General features: G+C 46.5%; 1 protein-coding gene across 1 annotated transcript in view; it reads left to right on the plus strand.

Moving 5' to 3' along the window:
• The first annotated feature begins 1,963 nt into the window (after nt 1-1,963).
• Nucleotides 1,964-17,500, plus strand: part of LOC119573265 (innexin inx2-like) — a 31,830-nt gene continuing 16,293 nt past the window's right edge. Inside the window, exons 1-2 of the mRNA XM_037920409.1 lie at nt 1,964-2,761; nt 9,330-9,515. Coding sequence (XP_037776337.1) covers nt 2,232-2,761; nt 9,330-9,515 — 716 coding nt within the window. The 5' untranslated portion in view covers nt 1,964-2,231. The remainder of the gene's footprint in view (nt 2,762-9,329; nt 9,516-17,500) is intronic.

Below are 17,500 nucleotides of genomic sequence, written 5' to 3' on the forward strand. Positions count from 1 at the left end.
GCTTTGTTATACTGCGCCAATTGGGCTGGGTAAATTATATGAGCAATCCAGTGCCAAGGTCGGTGTTATAACTCTTTACAGTGTATGTCACGTGCAAAATCCAGATGTTGCAAGCTTCGGACGCAGCTGTTGTCTGTATTGGCAGACAGACCAACTTCTGAAATTGCTCCTCATACACGCTGAGTTGCCAGATATCGCTGACTTTTCAATTCAATGAAGTTTTAATATAAAGAATATATGCTTTTCACAGAATGCTGTTTCGTAATTTTCGATTTTTGCAGTAAAGATTATCATCAGATTTAATGCTTATGTAAGCTCCATAATCAACGGATGTTCTAAGAAAAGAGATTATGAAATATAACGAATATCTTCCACCGGTATACTTACAAATAGCAAACATAATAGCAATATCTTTCGAAATATAACTTTCTAAACCAAGGAGGATAACTGTTAATCCAGCACCGACTCAATGAAGTGATCACTAATCCTTTCTCAGAGGTACCCCCTCACGGCAGCCTCTTATCATAACTGGAACTATTACACAGCATCATAATGAAGAGAATATAGTATTCTGAATGGCTCATAGCAGTTGTTACCAGGAGACTACGTGACCAAGGACTATAACCCCCCCTGGTCTTTTATGGTGTATAGGGGTCACGGGGAGGGGAGGGGCACTTTCGGGCAGTAGGGTATACGGACGTTAACGTTGTGGTTAAAGGTTAAGTTGGCTTAAGCCCCGATTTATGATAACCAAAAATGCATTAATTGTAATTAAAATTAAATGTTAATAGTATTGACCTCATACAAGGAAGCAAGCACATTAAATTATACAAAGCATATACTACAGACGAATTCATGGTCATAGGAAGTGAGGTACCAACGATGGCTGTGCTTGGTTCAGGAAAAGGGGGGTCTGAAATGCTATACGCAGTAGGCTTATGTTAGCGTGTAAACAAGCACCGCTTCTCGTCTGCTTGAAGATTACTTAAACTGGATTAGTGAGCTATTTAGACATTGGCTCACTCACAGTAAAAGGTATCACGTGACATAAAAGTAACAGCTGAACTTTGAATTATAGTTCGTATTTCGCTTTTGCCCAATAAATCGAATGGAATGATTGTGTAGGTCACTTTCTCCCATCGCACCCCCCTTCCCCCTCTTCCCTCTGTCTCCCTCACCTCTCCCAAGCCTTCTCTTTGGGGGGTGTTGCTGTCTAAACGTATTTACATTTTTTATTTTATTTTATATTTAGCGCATATCTGTGCACAGTTAAAAAGCAAATAACGCAAATGTATTTTAAAGACTGCCAACGGTTTAGCGAGAATAACCTTGGCCGAAAAAATAAGGCAACTAACGAAGATTTATAAATGCGTACAAAGGAGAGGAAACAGCGGTCGGGCTGTAGGCCTACGTGACGCATGTATGCCCAGGCATATGGAAAACCGTGTGCGATCTCCACAAACTTACTGTTGCCATATGCGCAGTTTGTTGCTAAGTTATCAAGCAATAATACTAACAAGTCAATGTCAGAGCGTGACTCACGCTTGTAGTGGAATTTGGTATACATAGCATTTAGTTGTCAGTCAGTAAGATTTCTGTAGAGATTCTAACGCACTTAGAAATCTGCATTGCTAATAACACATCCTTATTTCATGATGAATTATGTCCTCTCCGCTTTTCAGTTTCTTTTTGTGCTGAACTTTAAATTGTGATTCCTCTTGTCGCCGCGTTTCCATGTGTGTGTGATACAGTTGATTATAAAAAAAAAAAAAAAAACAATATCCATGCTGATTGCAGTGGCCGTAACCCACTGAGTCTCATGTCAATAATCAACTCACAAAATACCAAATCCGTGAATTAAAACCGATAACGAGATGGGATAGAGTGTAGCGCTGTCGTTGGCGTTAATACTAGTTGGCAGCCGGCGTGGAGTAGTTTGTGTTTCGTCAGCTGTAGGACCCGAGTTACCCGAGCCTCGCAGTGGTTGGCGAACTGTTGGACGGGGAGGGCGGACTCGTGCGCCATCCTGACTTCATGTGGACTCGCAGTTAGGTTTCTCTAACTCGGGAGCTTCTTTTCGGTGAAGAGGTTGTGTGAAGTTCTCCGTCGATTTGTTTTAAACGAGTGGAATATAGAGACCCGGAGAGTGGGTTCTCGGCCACGTGTGAATGACGTTTCCATCAGTGCTTTGTGCTTGAAAGTCGGTAACCTACCCGCATTTGGCCGCCATCATGCTGAAGTACGTAGCAGCGGCAAAGATCTTAAAGAAACACAATGCCCAGGTGGACAATGCAGTGTTTCACTTGCACTACCGAGTGACCTTTGTGCTGTTCCTCGTATCCAGTGCCTTAGTTACGGCGCGAGAGTACATAGGCAATCCCATCCAGTGCATCTCGAAAGCAGTGCCAGGCAATGTCCTCAACACCTTCTGTTTCATCATGTCCACCTTCAGCGTGCCCAGGCACTGGGACGCGCCCCTCGGCGACGGCGTGGCATACCCGGGCGTAGGCAGTCACGACGACGAGGATGAGATCAAGTACCACGCTTACTACCAGTGGGTGCCTTTCGTTCTTGTTCTCCAGGCGATCATGTTCTACATTCCTCGGTACCTGTGGAAGAACATGGAAGGCGGGCTCTTCACCACCATCCTGGCTGGCCTCGACAAACTCACGCTCGATGACAGCCAGAGGCACAAGAAGCACAAGATCTTGTCGCAGTACATGATCAAGCACCTCCACATGCACATGAACTGGGCTATAAGGTAATGTAGGGTGACGTTCGTAACTGTGTATTATTGTATTTTAATTTGTCTTTTCATAATGTATTGACGGTAGGGATGTAAATGTTTGTTGCAAATAGGAAGCGCAATAATTATGTTGTCTGATTATGGAATTATATTTAAAATAGAGTCGGCTATTCATCACAACATATCCCAGGGTAAGATGCAAAATGACAATACGGCAGAGATAATGCCAACTTACTCATAAAATATAAAAGGATGAGTGAATTTCAGTAAGGACTAGGCTAATGTTACCAAGCGGGGTTCACAACGCCCTAGACTGTCCAGTGTTGGGTTTTTGGTCACGTAGACACCCTCGATGAACGGTGCCAGGGTAGTTGTTTGTACTAAAATCATTTTTCAGAGACTGCCTTGTTCACCGTGGCAGATACTAGACCAGTAGCATGAGGGATTACTGGTAAAACCAGGATAGTGAATTGCATTTCCCGGTGAGTTTTGGATTGTTTGCGGTTATATCATGGAAAATCTACGGCAACCAAACCCTAATCTTAACACTGCGTTGTCATTGTCCGCGTTTTTTCATCAGTGGAATTCCAACACAACAACTAAGACTGATGTAATATTAGCAACGTAAAAAAAGGTATATGCAAGATCAGTGAACGCTGGAGGAAAGGCTAAACATGAGAGCGCCGGAAGCAGTAATGGCAAGATGATCTGGACACTGTTATTTGGTGTTGTCAAGACGCGTTGGAATGAAGGCTTTGTCGGGGATGGTAATAATTATTTCTTCGCCTCTTGCTGCTTCCACGATGGCAAGCCGGCCAAGTTTCCACATCGTCTCGGCTATTTCCATCGCCTGTTCTGGATCAGTTACTTTAAATTTTCTCTTTACATGTTGCATCTTACTGAAAGATCTTGAAATCAGGGTCACGTCTGGTATTATCATATTAACGATAATACCGTGTCTTTATTCCGAAACCAAGTCACATGTTTTGATGATGTAAAGGCGTTTTCTTTCAGCAAGCTAAAGCGATCATGATTTACATTGTTACACCAGTGGATAAATCTTGGTAAAGTTAAATTATATCAATTTTCAGAACTACTTGGTGTCATCGTTGTCCAAAAGATAACGTTACCGTATATTAAGTCAAGAAGGGATGTGTTACGTTATTGGACAAAGTGTATGATGTATAGTAATTTAATTTATATTGTATTTGTTACTGCATGGATGTAAACTTTTCATATGTGTATAAATCTATTCAGTCGAACTTCATTCAAGATGCAGTTGATAACGCTACAGATTCCACTAGACAACGCATGTAAAAACCCTTATTTCCTTCTGTTAACAAGACACCGCGCACGCGCACACGCACACAAACCAATGATGTATTTTGGATACTCGCATACTCCACTAGTTTCTCGAATTAAGCAATCATCATAGAAACTGCTAAGGTTTCTAAGATGACTGCATTAAGATTACTCTATGATATAGTATTGTGTTTTAGTAATTATCGCATTACACAACAGCGATACTATTGCTATCCTATTTGTCCCAGGTTAGTTACGTTAGCTTAGCTCACGCTATCTCAGGACTAGTTTGCTCTCCATAGTAACCAGTGGCGTGGCTGTGGAAAGAGAAATGGGGGGGAGGGATCACCGCCCCCCCCCCCCCCGGGGCTTGAAATAGGACTGCCCACTAATGACGCCTATGTATTATAAAGTTACCTAAAGAATAGGGGGTTCCACGAGTAATACCAAAAATACAGGGAGGAGGGGGCACGTGTGATATAACCCTCGAGCACACGGATGCCTAATTACACTTCTGTTAACAAAAGTAATATAAATAGGCCTATTTTTGAGCTTAATATACCTGGAGAGTCGGTCACACCTGTACCTCCCCCCCCCAAGCTAATAAGACTGGCGAAACCTACCGCTTTATCAGTGGGTTGTTCATTTATTAGACCCAACGGCCGCTTGGTCGGACTCTCGAAGTTGAGGAGGATGAATCTGCACGAGTTTTGATTTTTCGGGTCAGGGGACTTAAAATAGAGTGCATTTAATAGCAAGGGGAAATGTTGCACTAGCCTACCCCGTTTTCTGGTTTTCATGCATATAGCCGACTGTTTTCGCGTGCGGGAGAGCCATATCGTTATCCTGTTAGTAATATATATCTACTCAAACCAAATTGGAATTGACCAGAAAGTTCCCTTGGAGATAAGCTTTTTGATAGGCCTAGATTCGAAAACCGCCAGTGGCTTGGGTGAGGCGCCTACCTACTTGACGCCGACGAAGACCTATGTATTTTTCTCTCCTCCTCTCTTCTTTTCTCCCTTTTCTCTGTATCTGCTTCTTCTCCTGTCGTCCTCTTCACCTTTCCTTTGTTTTGCTCCTCTCCTCTCCTTTCGTTCTCCATTTTGAAGCTTTTTCGGACGTGCATTCATACATGCATGTGTAGCAGCACGCCACGGTGGCCTACCACAGGGGTACATCTGGCCAAGACGATCACCAGGTGGCCGGGATGCGGACCTGGTCACTCTCACTACGAACTAAGCGTGCCGCAGCCTCGGTCACGCTGGTACGCTTATATGTGGATTAACCCGTGTATTTTACTTGTTGGCTCAATCTATCGTTTCCCCTCTCTCTCCCTCCCTCCCCCCTCTCTCTTTTTTCTTTCTCTCTCCCTCCCTCCCCCCTCTCTCTCTTCTTTCTCTCCCCCTCCCCCTCTCTCACTCACCATCCCCCTCCCCCTCCCCCTCTCCCTCTCTCACTCACCCTCCCTCCCTCTCTGACTCACTCTCACTCTCCCTCTCCCTCCTTCCCTGTCGCCCTGTCGCCCCCCTCTCTCTTCTCCCCCCCCCCTCTCTCTCTCTCTCCCTCTCCATCTATCTACATTAATCTACCTCTCTTCCTCTCCCTCTTTTTTCTTTCTCCCTCTGTCTCTTTCCCTCCCTCTCTCCCTCTCCCTCTTTTTTCTACCTCCCCCTCCCTTTCTCTACCTCCCCCTCCGTCTCTACCTCCCCCTCTCTTTCTCTACCTCCCCCTCTCTTTCTCTACCTCCCCCTCTCTTTCTCTACCTCCCCCTCCCTTTCTCTACCTCTCCCTCCCTTTGTCTTCCTCTCCCTCTCCCCCACTCCCGCTTTATCTCGCTCTCTGTCTGTCTCACTATCCCACAACGTTACTCCCGGACTCCAAAATCTCGAAGCCTCGGCCGATAGTTATAAAAAAAAATATTATCCGTGCACTTCCTGGATGTTGTTGCATCAGTGCCTTGGGAGACCTGTCCGGGCGTTGGCCAAGGACCGGTTGTGGCGGCGGTGAGTAGGCCGCTTTGGACATCACCCCGTCTCTTGGCTCTTGGCCACCGCGGGGACAGCCTGCAGTGAGAGAGTGAGGGAGATATCAAGGACGAAGTGTGGCGGAGGAAGGAGACGTGGATTTTTCTTTTTCTTTCTTTTTTTTATGCTGTTGCGATGAGTTGAGGGTATTTATTTCAGTTCAGTAGTCGGGTCGAGGCGGACGGTGATTCTGGTAATGGTTATTTAAAGAGACTGGAGGGTAAGGGAGAGAATAGCAAGGAAGCTGTGTTTAGGTTGGGGAGTACATCGGCGAGTTAGAATGTGCTCTGTCACGACACTGGCCGCACCTGTTCCCCCTGGGTTTTTTTGTTTTGTTTCTCGCATCCTCCAAACAAATCTTACAAATAAATGCAGTCCTAGGGTGCGTTCGCTGAATTTGAACGAGCGTCGGACAAGGTACCAATTTGTGAATTGTACTCGATCATTATTTCCGTCGTGTTCTGCGCTGAATCCAGACTCGATAGCTGATTGATTTCTCGTCGCTCGACGGCCGCCGGACTCCGCATGCAAACTAGCCCCGTGTAGTGCATTGTGGAGAATCGGGATTGCGATTGCTTCTTGTGATTTTCCCATCTCTCTCTTTCTCTCTCTCTTTCTCTTTCTCTTTCTCTTTCTCTTTCTCTTTCTTTTCCTCTCTTCTTTCTCTCTCTTTCTCTCTTTCTCTTTCTCTCTTTCTCTCTCTCTCTTTCTCTTTCTCTTTCTCTCTCTCTCTCTCTCTCTCTCTCTCTCTCTCTCTCTCTCTCTCTCTCTCTCTCTCTCTCTCTCTCTCTCTCTCTCTCTCTCTCTCTGTTTTTCTGGAGAGGGACTACTTCCATTTGACTCGGTGATGTGTGTTTGTGTCGTCCTCTTGTACTAAAACGGGAGGTATCACCACCTGAGCGGCGTTGAAATCTCTCCTGATTTCCATTCTTCCCGGAACCTTGTTATTGTTATTGTCTCTTAGGGTTGTCATGGTTAATGCATATTATTCCTTCCAACTTGCGAAATTGGTGGTTTGTCCGAAATTGGTGGTTTGTCCGACCGGCTTGTTATGATGACCCAAATGGCACCTAGGGCACGGTAGGGTGTTTACGGTTTGCGTAGGTCGTTATAACGTGTAGCATTTTATCAAAATTTAGCCTTTTCTGTGTAATGCTCTGTATTTTTTTAAGTTTAGGAGTATTTATACATCGTGTAACCTTTTCTGTGTAATGCTCTGTATTTTTTTAAGTTTAGGAGTATTTATACATCGTGTTGAAGCGTTCTCCCCAGAGTGTTAGAGTAGAGGCATATGATGCACTCCCATCCCTGTCCTAGTATTTTTTTTTTTCTTCCCTCCATTTTCTCGCTTCACCTCTCTCTCTCTCTCTCTCTCTCTCTCTCTCTCTCTCTCTCTCTTGCTTTTTCTCTTTTTCTCTCTTTCTTTTTCTCTCTCTTTCTTTTTCTCTCTCTTTCTTTTTCTCTCTCTTTCTTTTTCTCTCTCTTTCTTTTTCTCTCTCTTTCTTTTTCTCTCTCTTTCTTTTTCTCTCTCTTTCTTTTTCTCTCTCTTCTTTCTTCTCTCTCTCTTTCTTCTCTCTCTCTTCTCTCTTCTCTCTCTCTTCTCTCTCTCTTCTCTCTCTCTCTCTCTTCTCTCTCTCTCTCTTTCTCTCTCTCTCTTCTCTCTTCTTTTTTCTCTCCTTTCTCTCTCTTCTCTCTTCTCTCTCTCTCTCTTCTCTCTTTCTCTCTCTCTCCTCTCTCTCTCTCTCTCTCTCTCTCTTTTTATCTTTTTATCTTTCTTTCTGTCTCCCACACTTCCCCTCTATTTCTCGTTCTCTCCCCTTTTCTCTCACCCAACCGCCCACCCACTTTCACTGTATTCTCCACTCTTCCCTCCTTACCCCTCATTTATCTCCTAAATCTTGGCATCATGAAACTGGGCGGGGGGGGGAGGGGGGTAGGAGTACGTTCTCATTTCACTTCGACAGTAAAATTGAGAGCAAAGAGGGGGGGGCGGCGTAGAGCTGCCAGTTCTAGATGACGTCACATGAACTACTTAATTACATCGTGTCCGCTTTGATTAGTCCCTCAGTCACGCACTCGGGGATGTGGTGTTATTTTGTTCCTTGTGTCATGTGCCAGTTTTATTTGGAGGGGGGGGGGGGGAGTCGTAGGGCGTGTAATATGGGTTTTCGTTTATTTGTTTCAAATCGATTTTGTTTCATAGGCTCGTGTCCCCTCGAAGTTCTGTGTGTTTTCTCTTGTATAAAGGGAGTGTTGGGTTTAGTCTTAAATACATTGGGATAGGATCAGTTGACGGGGCGTGCTTTCCTTGTGAAATTTTGGGTATGGCTAGAATACCCGTTGGAAGGTTCTGTCTGGGCCAGTCAGTCGGGGACAGCGAATGAGGTTTGTGCCTTCGGTTTTGATGGCGATTCTACAGCGGAGCGAAGCAGTAAAAAGAAGGCTTTTACCCTCCAGGGAGTCCTGGTTGGTACGTAAACAAATTACCGGCTTTTTATCATTTCTGGCGAGGGTTTGGTACCAGATCCAGTAGCTGTGTCATTACCACAGATGTTTGAGATGCCATGTGTTTATGAAACTTGCACATTTTGATATAGGCTTGAATTTTAGCTACCAAGTATTATTCAGTTTGGAAGAATTATCCAGTAGCATTAAGGGAGCAGGTGCGGCTGGCGGCAGGTAGCGTGGGCCGCGGGTGAGAGCCGCGGCGGACGCTATGTCAACACCGCCTGTATTTACTCCGTCGGCCGTTGTGATTATAACCCATTCCCCGTTCCACTTGAAGGCAGGCCCGCACCAGACTTTCATCGAGGGGGAATTGCTATGCCGAGAGCGCTGGGCGCCGATCACATACCTATGCAGCGGCCCGTACTCGCGTCTTAAAAGTAGCGATGTTCTTTTAAGGAAATGTTTACGTGGCCGACTAATAGATTACATTGGCAAGGCAGATATCGCGTGTCCTTTTGAATATTCTTTTAGGGCGCATTACGTGACGCTCATCGATATTACTCTTTGATCACGTGGTCTGGTTGGTGATTGGATGATTTCTTTTTTTTTTTTTTTTTTTTTTTTTTTTGGGGGGGGGGGTACTAAAACGTCTTTTAACAAGGCTAAACCCCTTACGTTATCAATTTTGTGTGTGTGTGTGTGTTGTGATGATTACGATCAGCAGCGGAAGTAGCATCTGTTGTGATAGGTCATTAGTGGTGTTCTCATCGTTATATGTTCTCACACCCTTCCATTAACTCCGGCAGGTTCTTCCTGTGCGAGGCGCTGTGTCTGGTGGTGGTCGTCGGCAACATTTACTTCACCGACTTCTTCTTGGATGGCACCTTCATGACCTATGGCACCGAGGTCATCAATTTTCCCGACATGGACCCCGAAAACAGAGTTGACCCCATGACGCGCATCTTCCCCAGGGTCACCAAATGCACCTTCAGGTAAGTCAGGCAGGCCCTTTGGCGCATTCAGAGGCACAGCGTGTCGCGGGTATGGCATTGTGAAATCGTCTGCGGAGGACGGAAAACACCTGTGTACTAATGTGTGCTTCGTATGTGTGTGTGAATGGCCTGTGTATGGATGGATGTGTTGCTGGCATGTAGCCTTACGTAATCAGCTTTCATGTTGACATAAAGTGACACTGGACGTGGACATGGAGATAAATCATCTGGCTTTTTATGCCTAGCTGCTCTGTTCAGCAGTACATCAGTGCCCCGCTCTGTCAGCTGCAACACCTTGACCATTTTGTGCTTATCTGTGCCTATTTGTGCGTGCGCTGGGTGTAAAGATTTCCTCTCTCACTGTCTTTCTGCCTCTTACTCTATCTGTATCATTGTTGTTCTGTATGATAAGCTTCTTTTATTACCTTGTATTTTCCTGGATGATCATAGATTCCTCTCTGGATCTATGTTAATTCGGATAGGTAGGTAGATACGTGCGAGAGAGGGAGAGAAGCGTAAGCGTACATGTAAATGTTCAACATTCATTCATGCATGTTCAGAGCCCCGTGAAACACCTGCTCAGTTCCCGATTAAGATTTCTCGTGAGTTGACACTGTAGTTCCACGTGATTGGATAAGTGATCATTCATTAACGGAATAAACGTCTAATCATTCATCGCTGAGCGGGGAAACTACCAGTGTTTATTAACGTTGTCTGTCTGCTGCCAAACCCATCAGTGTGAAAAGCGAGTTAGTTTCGGTCTTAATGATTTGTATAAATTGTAAAAATGATACTCAATGTTGGAATCAATTAACAAAAATCTTCGGGAAGTATGTAGGTTTCTCATTAGATAGCGAAAGCACAAACCGAAAGAGTTGGTCCTTTCTCTATTTGACCGGTAAACTGGTTTTATAAGTAACATGCGAAGGGATAATAAAACGGCAGATTAGAAGAGGCTGCGGGACCTAGTTCGACACACCTTTGTAACTGTGAGAACGGCTTCAGGCAGTGCAGTGTGTACGCTGACTAGTTCTGAGGGCGAAAAAGTTGTTCTTGCCCTGTGTGAATTCGTCTTGCTAAACTTTTTCTTACGAGTAATTTTTTTTCTCGTTTGTGCTTTACTCTTTATCTCTCTCCACTGTCCGTCACTGTCTTGCTCTCTCCCGTTATTCATCTTCCCTTCTCCCTCCTCCTCTTCCTCTTCCTCCTCCCTCCTCTTCCTCTTCCTCCCTCCTCCTCTTCCTCCTCCTCTTCCTCTTCCTCCCTCCTCCTCTTCCTCCTCCTCTTCCTCCCTCCTCCTCCTCTTCCTCCCTCCTCCTCCTCTTCCTTCCTCCCTCCTCCTCCTCTTCCTCCCTCCTCCTCCTCTTCCTCCCTCCTCCTCTTCCCTTTCCTCCACTTCCTCTTCCTCCCTCCTCCTCCTCTTCCTCTTCTTCCTCCCCCCTCCTCCTCTTCCTCTTCCTCCCTCCACCTCCTCTTCCTCCCTCCTCCTCTTCCTCTTCCTCCCTCCACCTCCTCCTTCTCTTCCTCCCTCCTCCTCTTCCTCCCTCCTCCTCCTCCTCTCCTTCCCTCCTCCTCTTCCTCCCCTCTTCCTCTTCCTCTTCCTCTTCCTCTTCCTCTTCCTCTTCTTCCTCATTCCTCATTCCTAATCCCTCCTTCCTCATTCCTCTTTCTCATTCCTCTACTTCCTCATTCCTCCACTTCCTCATTCCTCCTCTTTCCTCTTCCTCCTTTCTTCTTCCTCGTCCTCCCTCCTCCCTCCTTCCTTCTCCCTCTTCCTCCCTTCTCCCTTCTTCCTTCTCCCTCCTCCTCCCTTCTCCCTTCTCCTCCTCCTTCCTCCTTCTCCCTCCTCCTCCTCCTCCTCCTCCTCCTCCTCCTCCTCCTCCTCCTCCTCCTCCTCCTCCTCCTCCTCTCCCTCCTTTTTTATTTCTCTTCTCAAAGGAATTGTGGTTTCATAACGTGTCCCAGTTAACTGTTTCTGCGGAAAATATGTTAAAAGATTGTATTGTTAATATGACTAGCAATGAGTAGCAAAGCTATCATTAATATTAACGTTCCCGTTTGTTAGTATTCACCATCATCCGTTTCATCGTATTAATATTAATGAGTATATCGGACAGAGGTAATTAGATTCATACAAAAGAGAAAGAATGGGAGAGAGTTAAAACACCAGACGTATAGATGCTGATATACAGATCATCTGGACCGTCACTTCATCAATGGAAAAAAAAAAAAAGCCACGGTAGGTTCACGAGTACAACCCGAATAGTTTGTTGTTTCCCCTCGAGGAACTGCAGCCACCACAGCGTTAACATGTAGCACAGGGAACCCTCTCCCTTCTCCCGTATCTCACCCTCTCTCTTCTCCCCCTCTCTCTTCTCCCCCTTCCCCCCCGTATCTCACCCTCTCCCTTCTCCCGTATCTCACCCTCTCTCATCCCCCCCCCCGTATCTCACCCTCTCTCATCCCCCCCCCCGTATCTCACCCTCTCCCTTCTCCCTTCTCCCCTCCTTCCCCTTAACATCCCCTTTCTCCTCTCCCTCCTCCATTTCGTTATTACCCCCCCCTCTCTCCCTTCCCCCTCCCCCTTTATCACCCCGACCCCGGAGAGTCGTGTTGCCAATACAGGTCGGCCTCACCACGACCCACCCTTGCGTCATTGTTGATCAGCAGGCCTGTGAATTGCAACTGAGGTTGTGTGTGTGTGTGTGTGCGTGTGTGTGCGTGTGCGTGTGCGTGTGCGTGTGCGTGTGCGTGTGTGTGTGTGTGTGTGTGTGTGTGTGCGTGTGTGTGTGTGCGCGTGCGCGCGCACGTGTGCAACTTGAAATTAAGGGTATGTTGCAACAAGGGCTTCCAAACCCTTGATGACCTCTAGCAGACCCCCCCTCCTTTTCCCCCCCCTCCCCCCCCTCACTACCAGGCCGTGTGCTTATGCAATATCTTGGCTGATGTTTCGGGGAATTTGATTTTCTTCTGAATTCGAATATATATATATATATATATATATATATATATATATATATATATATATATATATATATATATATATATGTAAATTTATTTATTTATTTTATTTATATTTTTTTTCGTTCTTTATTTTATTTTATTATTATTATTCATTTCTTTATTTCTTTCTTTATTTATTTTTGTCTTCAGGTCGTAATAGCGGTTAATTGAATGATTTTACTCTTTTCGGGTGTTAACTCTTCGTGTTTTTTTCATGAAGTGTCTATCTATGTCTCTGTCCCGTTTTGTTTCTCTGCTCATATATTGCAGCGTTTGTGCCACGTTGCATGCCCATGATTTTTTTTTCTCTTGAGGAGTTGCATGATCACCTCGGTTCTTGCACACTCCTCAACCCTCTGGCCTTTCGCTCTTCACGTCCACTCACTCAGTCTTTCTCTCCCTCCCTCCCTCCCTCCCTCCCTCTCTCCCCCCTTTCTCCCTCCCTCCCTCCCTCCCTCCCTCCCTCCTTTTCCTTCTCTTCTCCATCTCCTTCTCCTTCTATTTCTTCGTATCTTCCTTCTCCTCTTCTGTCTCCTCATTTATTTTCTCTCCTCCTCCGCCTTTCTTCTCTTCTTTCTCTTTCTCTCCTTTTTTTCTTTCTCTCCTACTCTCTAATCTCTCCTCTCTCCTCTCTCCTATCTCCTATCTCCTCCCCACTCCCCTCTTCCCCTTCCCCTCTCCTATTTTTTGTTTTCTGTCTCTTACACACAAACAAACAAAGAATCACACACACACTCACGTTCCCCCTTCACACTAGTCACACTTCTTTACACATTTATTTTCACTTACGCCACCCCCTACCTTCGCCCTTTTTCTGCTCCCCCCCCCCCCCCCAAGTGCTGCGTCACCCTTCACCCTTGCCACACCTCTGCGTCCCACCCCCTATTTGCAGCTTTCACCCTTCACCCTCCTCTTGTCTTCTCTTCCCTCCTCCTCCTCCTCCTCCTCCTCCTCCTCCTCCTCCTCCTCCTCCTCCTCCTCCTCCTCCTCATCTCCTCAAATCATCCTCCCTCATCTCCTCACCTCATCTTCTCACCTCCTCCTCATCTTCTCTTCACCTCTTCTTCCTCATCTCCTCCTCCTCCTCCTCCTCCTCCTCCTCATCTCCTCCTTCCTCCTCCTCCTCATCATCATCATCATCTCCATCTCCATCTCCTCCCCCTCCCCCTCCCCCAGGCCTTGTAGAAGAATCGAATTGCTGTGTTCGTGGTGAGGGACTATTTCGTGTACATTCCCCCTTGGTGGTAAATGCGTTAAGGGTGTGGAACGTTGGCAGAGCTGATGGAATTCATGACGACGACGACGTCGCACAAGCAGCCACAAACAGCAGAGTTTCCTCCCACGCCCTAGGCCAGTCAGTAGTACCTCCATCATGCCATCAACCTCGTATGCCGTCTTTCACAGAACTTGCGTCACGACTCGAACGTTGTAATTGTCATGGTTTTGTGTATGGCCTCAAACGACGAGGCACAATTACGGTAATGACAGGAATGGTTTCAGTCCCGGAGAATGTGCAGTACCCGTACGCCGGGGTTTGAGATTTCGTGGTTTGCCGTTCGTGTGTTTTATTTGTTTTTATTTTTATTTTTTTTAGATTTTTTTTTAAGTACAATCCTCTTTCGCATCGTCCAAGATACGGTTTGTGTGCGGTTTATTTAAGCGCTTCTACACTTGTCACCGTCTCTCTAAGAGTGACATTACTTTCACTTTTCTCCACTCTCTCCCCCTACCCCTACCCCTACCCCTCCACATCCCCTCCCCTCCACTCCAACCTCCACTCCCCCCCCCCTCCACCCTCCACTCCCGGCTCCCATGACAATGAGAAGGAGGTGAAGGATAAGGTGGAGGAGGGAGGAGGAGGGTGAGGGGTAAGGAAAATACATGCACAGGGAAATGTGATACGACAATTAGCGTCACAATAAGGTGATTCCATCCGCTTTTACGACCGCAATTATCGCATGAGACGAGTAGGTGTCATTTCCTTCGACCGCTGTCCTGTTTGAAGTCAGATCGTTTTGTCGTCTTCTCTCATTCTCTTTTTGTCTATCTCTTTCTCTTTCTCTCTCTCTCTTTCTCTCTCTCTTTCTCTCTCTCTCTTTCTCTCTTTCTCTTTCTCTTTCTCTTTCTCTTTCTCTCTTTCTTTCTCTCTTTCTCTTTTCTCTTTTCTTTCTCTTTCTCTCTTTCTCTTTCTCTTTCTCTTTCTCTTTCTCTTTGTCTTTGTCTTTGTCTTTGTCTTTGTCTTTGTCTTTCTCTCTTTCTCTCTCTCTCTCTCTCTCTCTCTCTCTCTCTCTCTCTCTCTCTCTCTCTCTCTCTCTCTCTCTCTCTCTCTCTCTCTCTCTCTCTCTCTCCCCCTCCCTCCCTTCTCCCCTCTCCCCTCCCATCATACACCGTATTCCCTATTTTGTGAAACCAACATGTATGGAAAAAAGGCGAATGAAACAAGTATCAAATAGTTTTAAATAGTACACGATTAAGAATGATCTCCAGGTCAGCGGTCGACTGCCCTGGATCCGTGGAGTCGAGCGTAGGCGTGGCGCAGAAGATAGTACAGCGTCCGTGGCGGAGAAACGCGGGTGACTGACAGCGGGCGAGCGTGGGTCTGTTTACAATGGCATCACGAATCGCGGGCCGAAATGAGGTTTCTCTTTTTCTCTCTGTCTTCGGGGAAATGCAGTGACATTTCATTGTTTCTATATTTTCTTTTTTGGATATATATTTTTTGTTTGTTTTATCTCCAAGTAGTGGCCTTTTATACACGAATGCAGTCCTTGTTCGTTCTTGGAAGAACATCGTCGATAATGGTAACGGGTAATATAATAAATTCAAGTTTGTTCCTTCGGGCGTCAGGTTTTATTTGAACTTTTATACCATGCAAGTCAGGATATAAAATGTTATTTTACAAGTTACTGGAAATTATATAGAGATGATTAGGAAATGCATAAGGAGAGTAGCTTTTTATACACACAGGTAAACTGGTTCATCATAATTACCATTGTATAGATGGAATAACAGCGTAGACTCAAAGCAGATTATATTAGGATTGATATTAGAGATTTGAACGGAACAAAATAATCGAGATAACGCCAGGAATTAGGATTTTTTTCCTTTTTTACGTAGTGTAGATAACGTGGATATCAGAAACCCACACTTTTTTCATTTTTTACGTAGTGTAGATAACGTGGATATCAGAAACCCACTTTTTTATCAACGAATCTCTCTTAACGTAAACATCGGTTTAGAATTACGGCGAAGAGAATGCGTAATACGAGTAGGAACTTGAAGAAGATAGGAGGAGCTGGTCCGAGCGTCGAGAAGAGCCCGCGAGAGATAATGATGCCTTAGATCTGTGGCGGAAGAGGAGGAGGAGAGAGGGAGGGGGAGGATGGAGGAGAGAGGGAGGGGGAGGATGGAGGAGAGAGGGAGGGGGAGGAGGAGGAGGAGGAGGAGGAGAGAGGGAGGGGGGGGAGGAGGAGGAGGAGGAGAAGGAGGGGGAGGGAAGAGGAAGGAGGAGGAGTAGGAGGGGGAGGGAAGAGGAAGGAGGAGGAGTAGGAGGGGGAGGGAAGAGGAAGGAGGAGGAGTAGGAGGGGAGGGAAGAGGAGGAGGAGAGTAGGAGGGGGAGGGAAGAGGAAGGAGGAGGAGTAGGAGGGGGAGGGAAGAGTAGGAGGACGACGACGACGACGAAGTGGAAGAAAAAGAAGAAAAGAGAAAGAAAAAGACAAGGAGGAGGGAAAGGAAAGGGAAGATTAAAAGGAGGAGGAAGCAGCCGCCGCCGCCGCCGCCGTCGTGGTCACCCGCCTTCCATGTTTGGACTTCGTTCGCACTCTTGGTAGTCCGCTGACGTTGAGAACCCGCTTGTCCTTTCCTCTTTTGGGAAACGTTGCGCTCTTCCCGTCTCCCTGGGGCCGCTCCCTGGGGTCTGTCTGTCTGTCTGTCCGTCTCCCTGGGGTCTGTCTGTCTGTCCGTCCGTCTGCCTGCCTTGTCTGTCCTGGCTGTGGGTACCTCTAGCTTCATCCATGTCCTGTCTTGTCTTGTCTGTGTCTGCTCTCTCTCTCTCTCTCTCTCTCTCTCTCTCTCTCTCTCTCTCTCTCTCTCTCTCTCTCTCTCTCTCTCTCTTTCTTTTCTCTTTCTCTTTCTTTCTTTCTCTTTCTCTTTCTCTTTCTCATTCTCACTCCCCCTCTCTCTCTTTCTCTCTTTCCTTTCTCTCTCTTTCTCTCTCTCTTTCTCTCTCTCTTTCTCTTTCTTTCTTTCTCTCCCTCTCTCCCCCTCTCCCTCTCCCTCTCCCTCCCCCTTCCAGTCAAAGTCCCTTGAGACTCCACCCCCATTGTGTGCTGTTTTTTCGACGCCTACTCCTTTCTCCCCCTCCCCCCCCCTCACTCCGCCACTCCACTTTCTCACTTTCCACCCTCCTCCTATCTTCACCCCCCCATTCTCGACTTCCTCCTATTTCCCTCCTTTATCGTCTGCCCCCTTCATCTTTTTTTCTTCTTCCCCCTCCTTCAATTTCTTCTCCCTTCGTTAACTTCCTCTTGTGATCTCTCCCTCCCCTCCTCTTCCTCCTCCTTCCTCTTCCTCCTACCACTCCTCCTCCTCCTCCTTCCTCCTCCTCCTCCTCCTCCGTCGTATCTTCCTCCTCCTTCCTCTTCCTCCTCCTTCCTCTTCCTCTTCCTCCTCCTTCCTCTTCCTCCTCCTCCTCCTCCTCCTCCTCCTCCTCCTCCTCCTCCGTCGTATCTTCCTCCTCTCCCTCCCCCCCTCCCCGCCACTCACAACACCACCTGTGTTCGCCCTTCCTTTGTCACTGTCCTTTTCTCCTGCTCTTTCGCATCTTGCAATATCATCTCCGCCACCTCTCCCTTGCTCCCTTCCTTGCCTCGCCTCGTGCTTCGTCACACCTACTTGTATTTCCTTCTTCCCTCGTTCGTTCTTCTATATCTTTATCGTCTGCTTTTCTTCTTCTCCTAGTTCGTTTTTTTTTTATGATTACC

The sequence above is a fragment of the Penaeus monodon genome, chromosome 5 (assembly GCF_015228065.2).
Source record: "Penaeus monodon isolate SGIC_2016 chromosome 5, NSTDA_Pmon_1, whole genome shotgun sequence".
Classification (NCBI taxonomy): Eukaryota; Metazoa; Arthropoda; class Malacostraca; order Decapoda; family Penaeidae; genus Penaeus; species Penaeus monodon.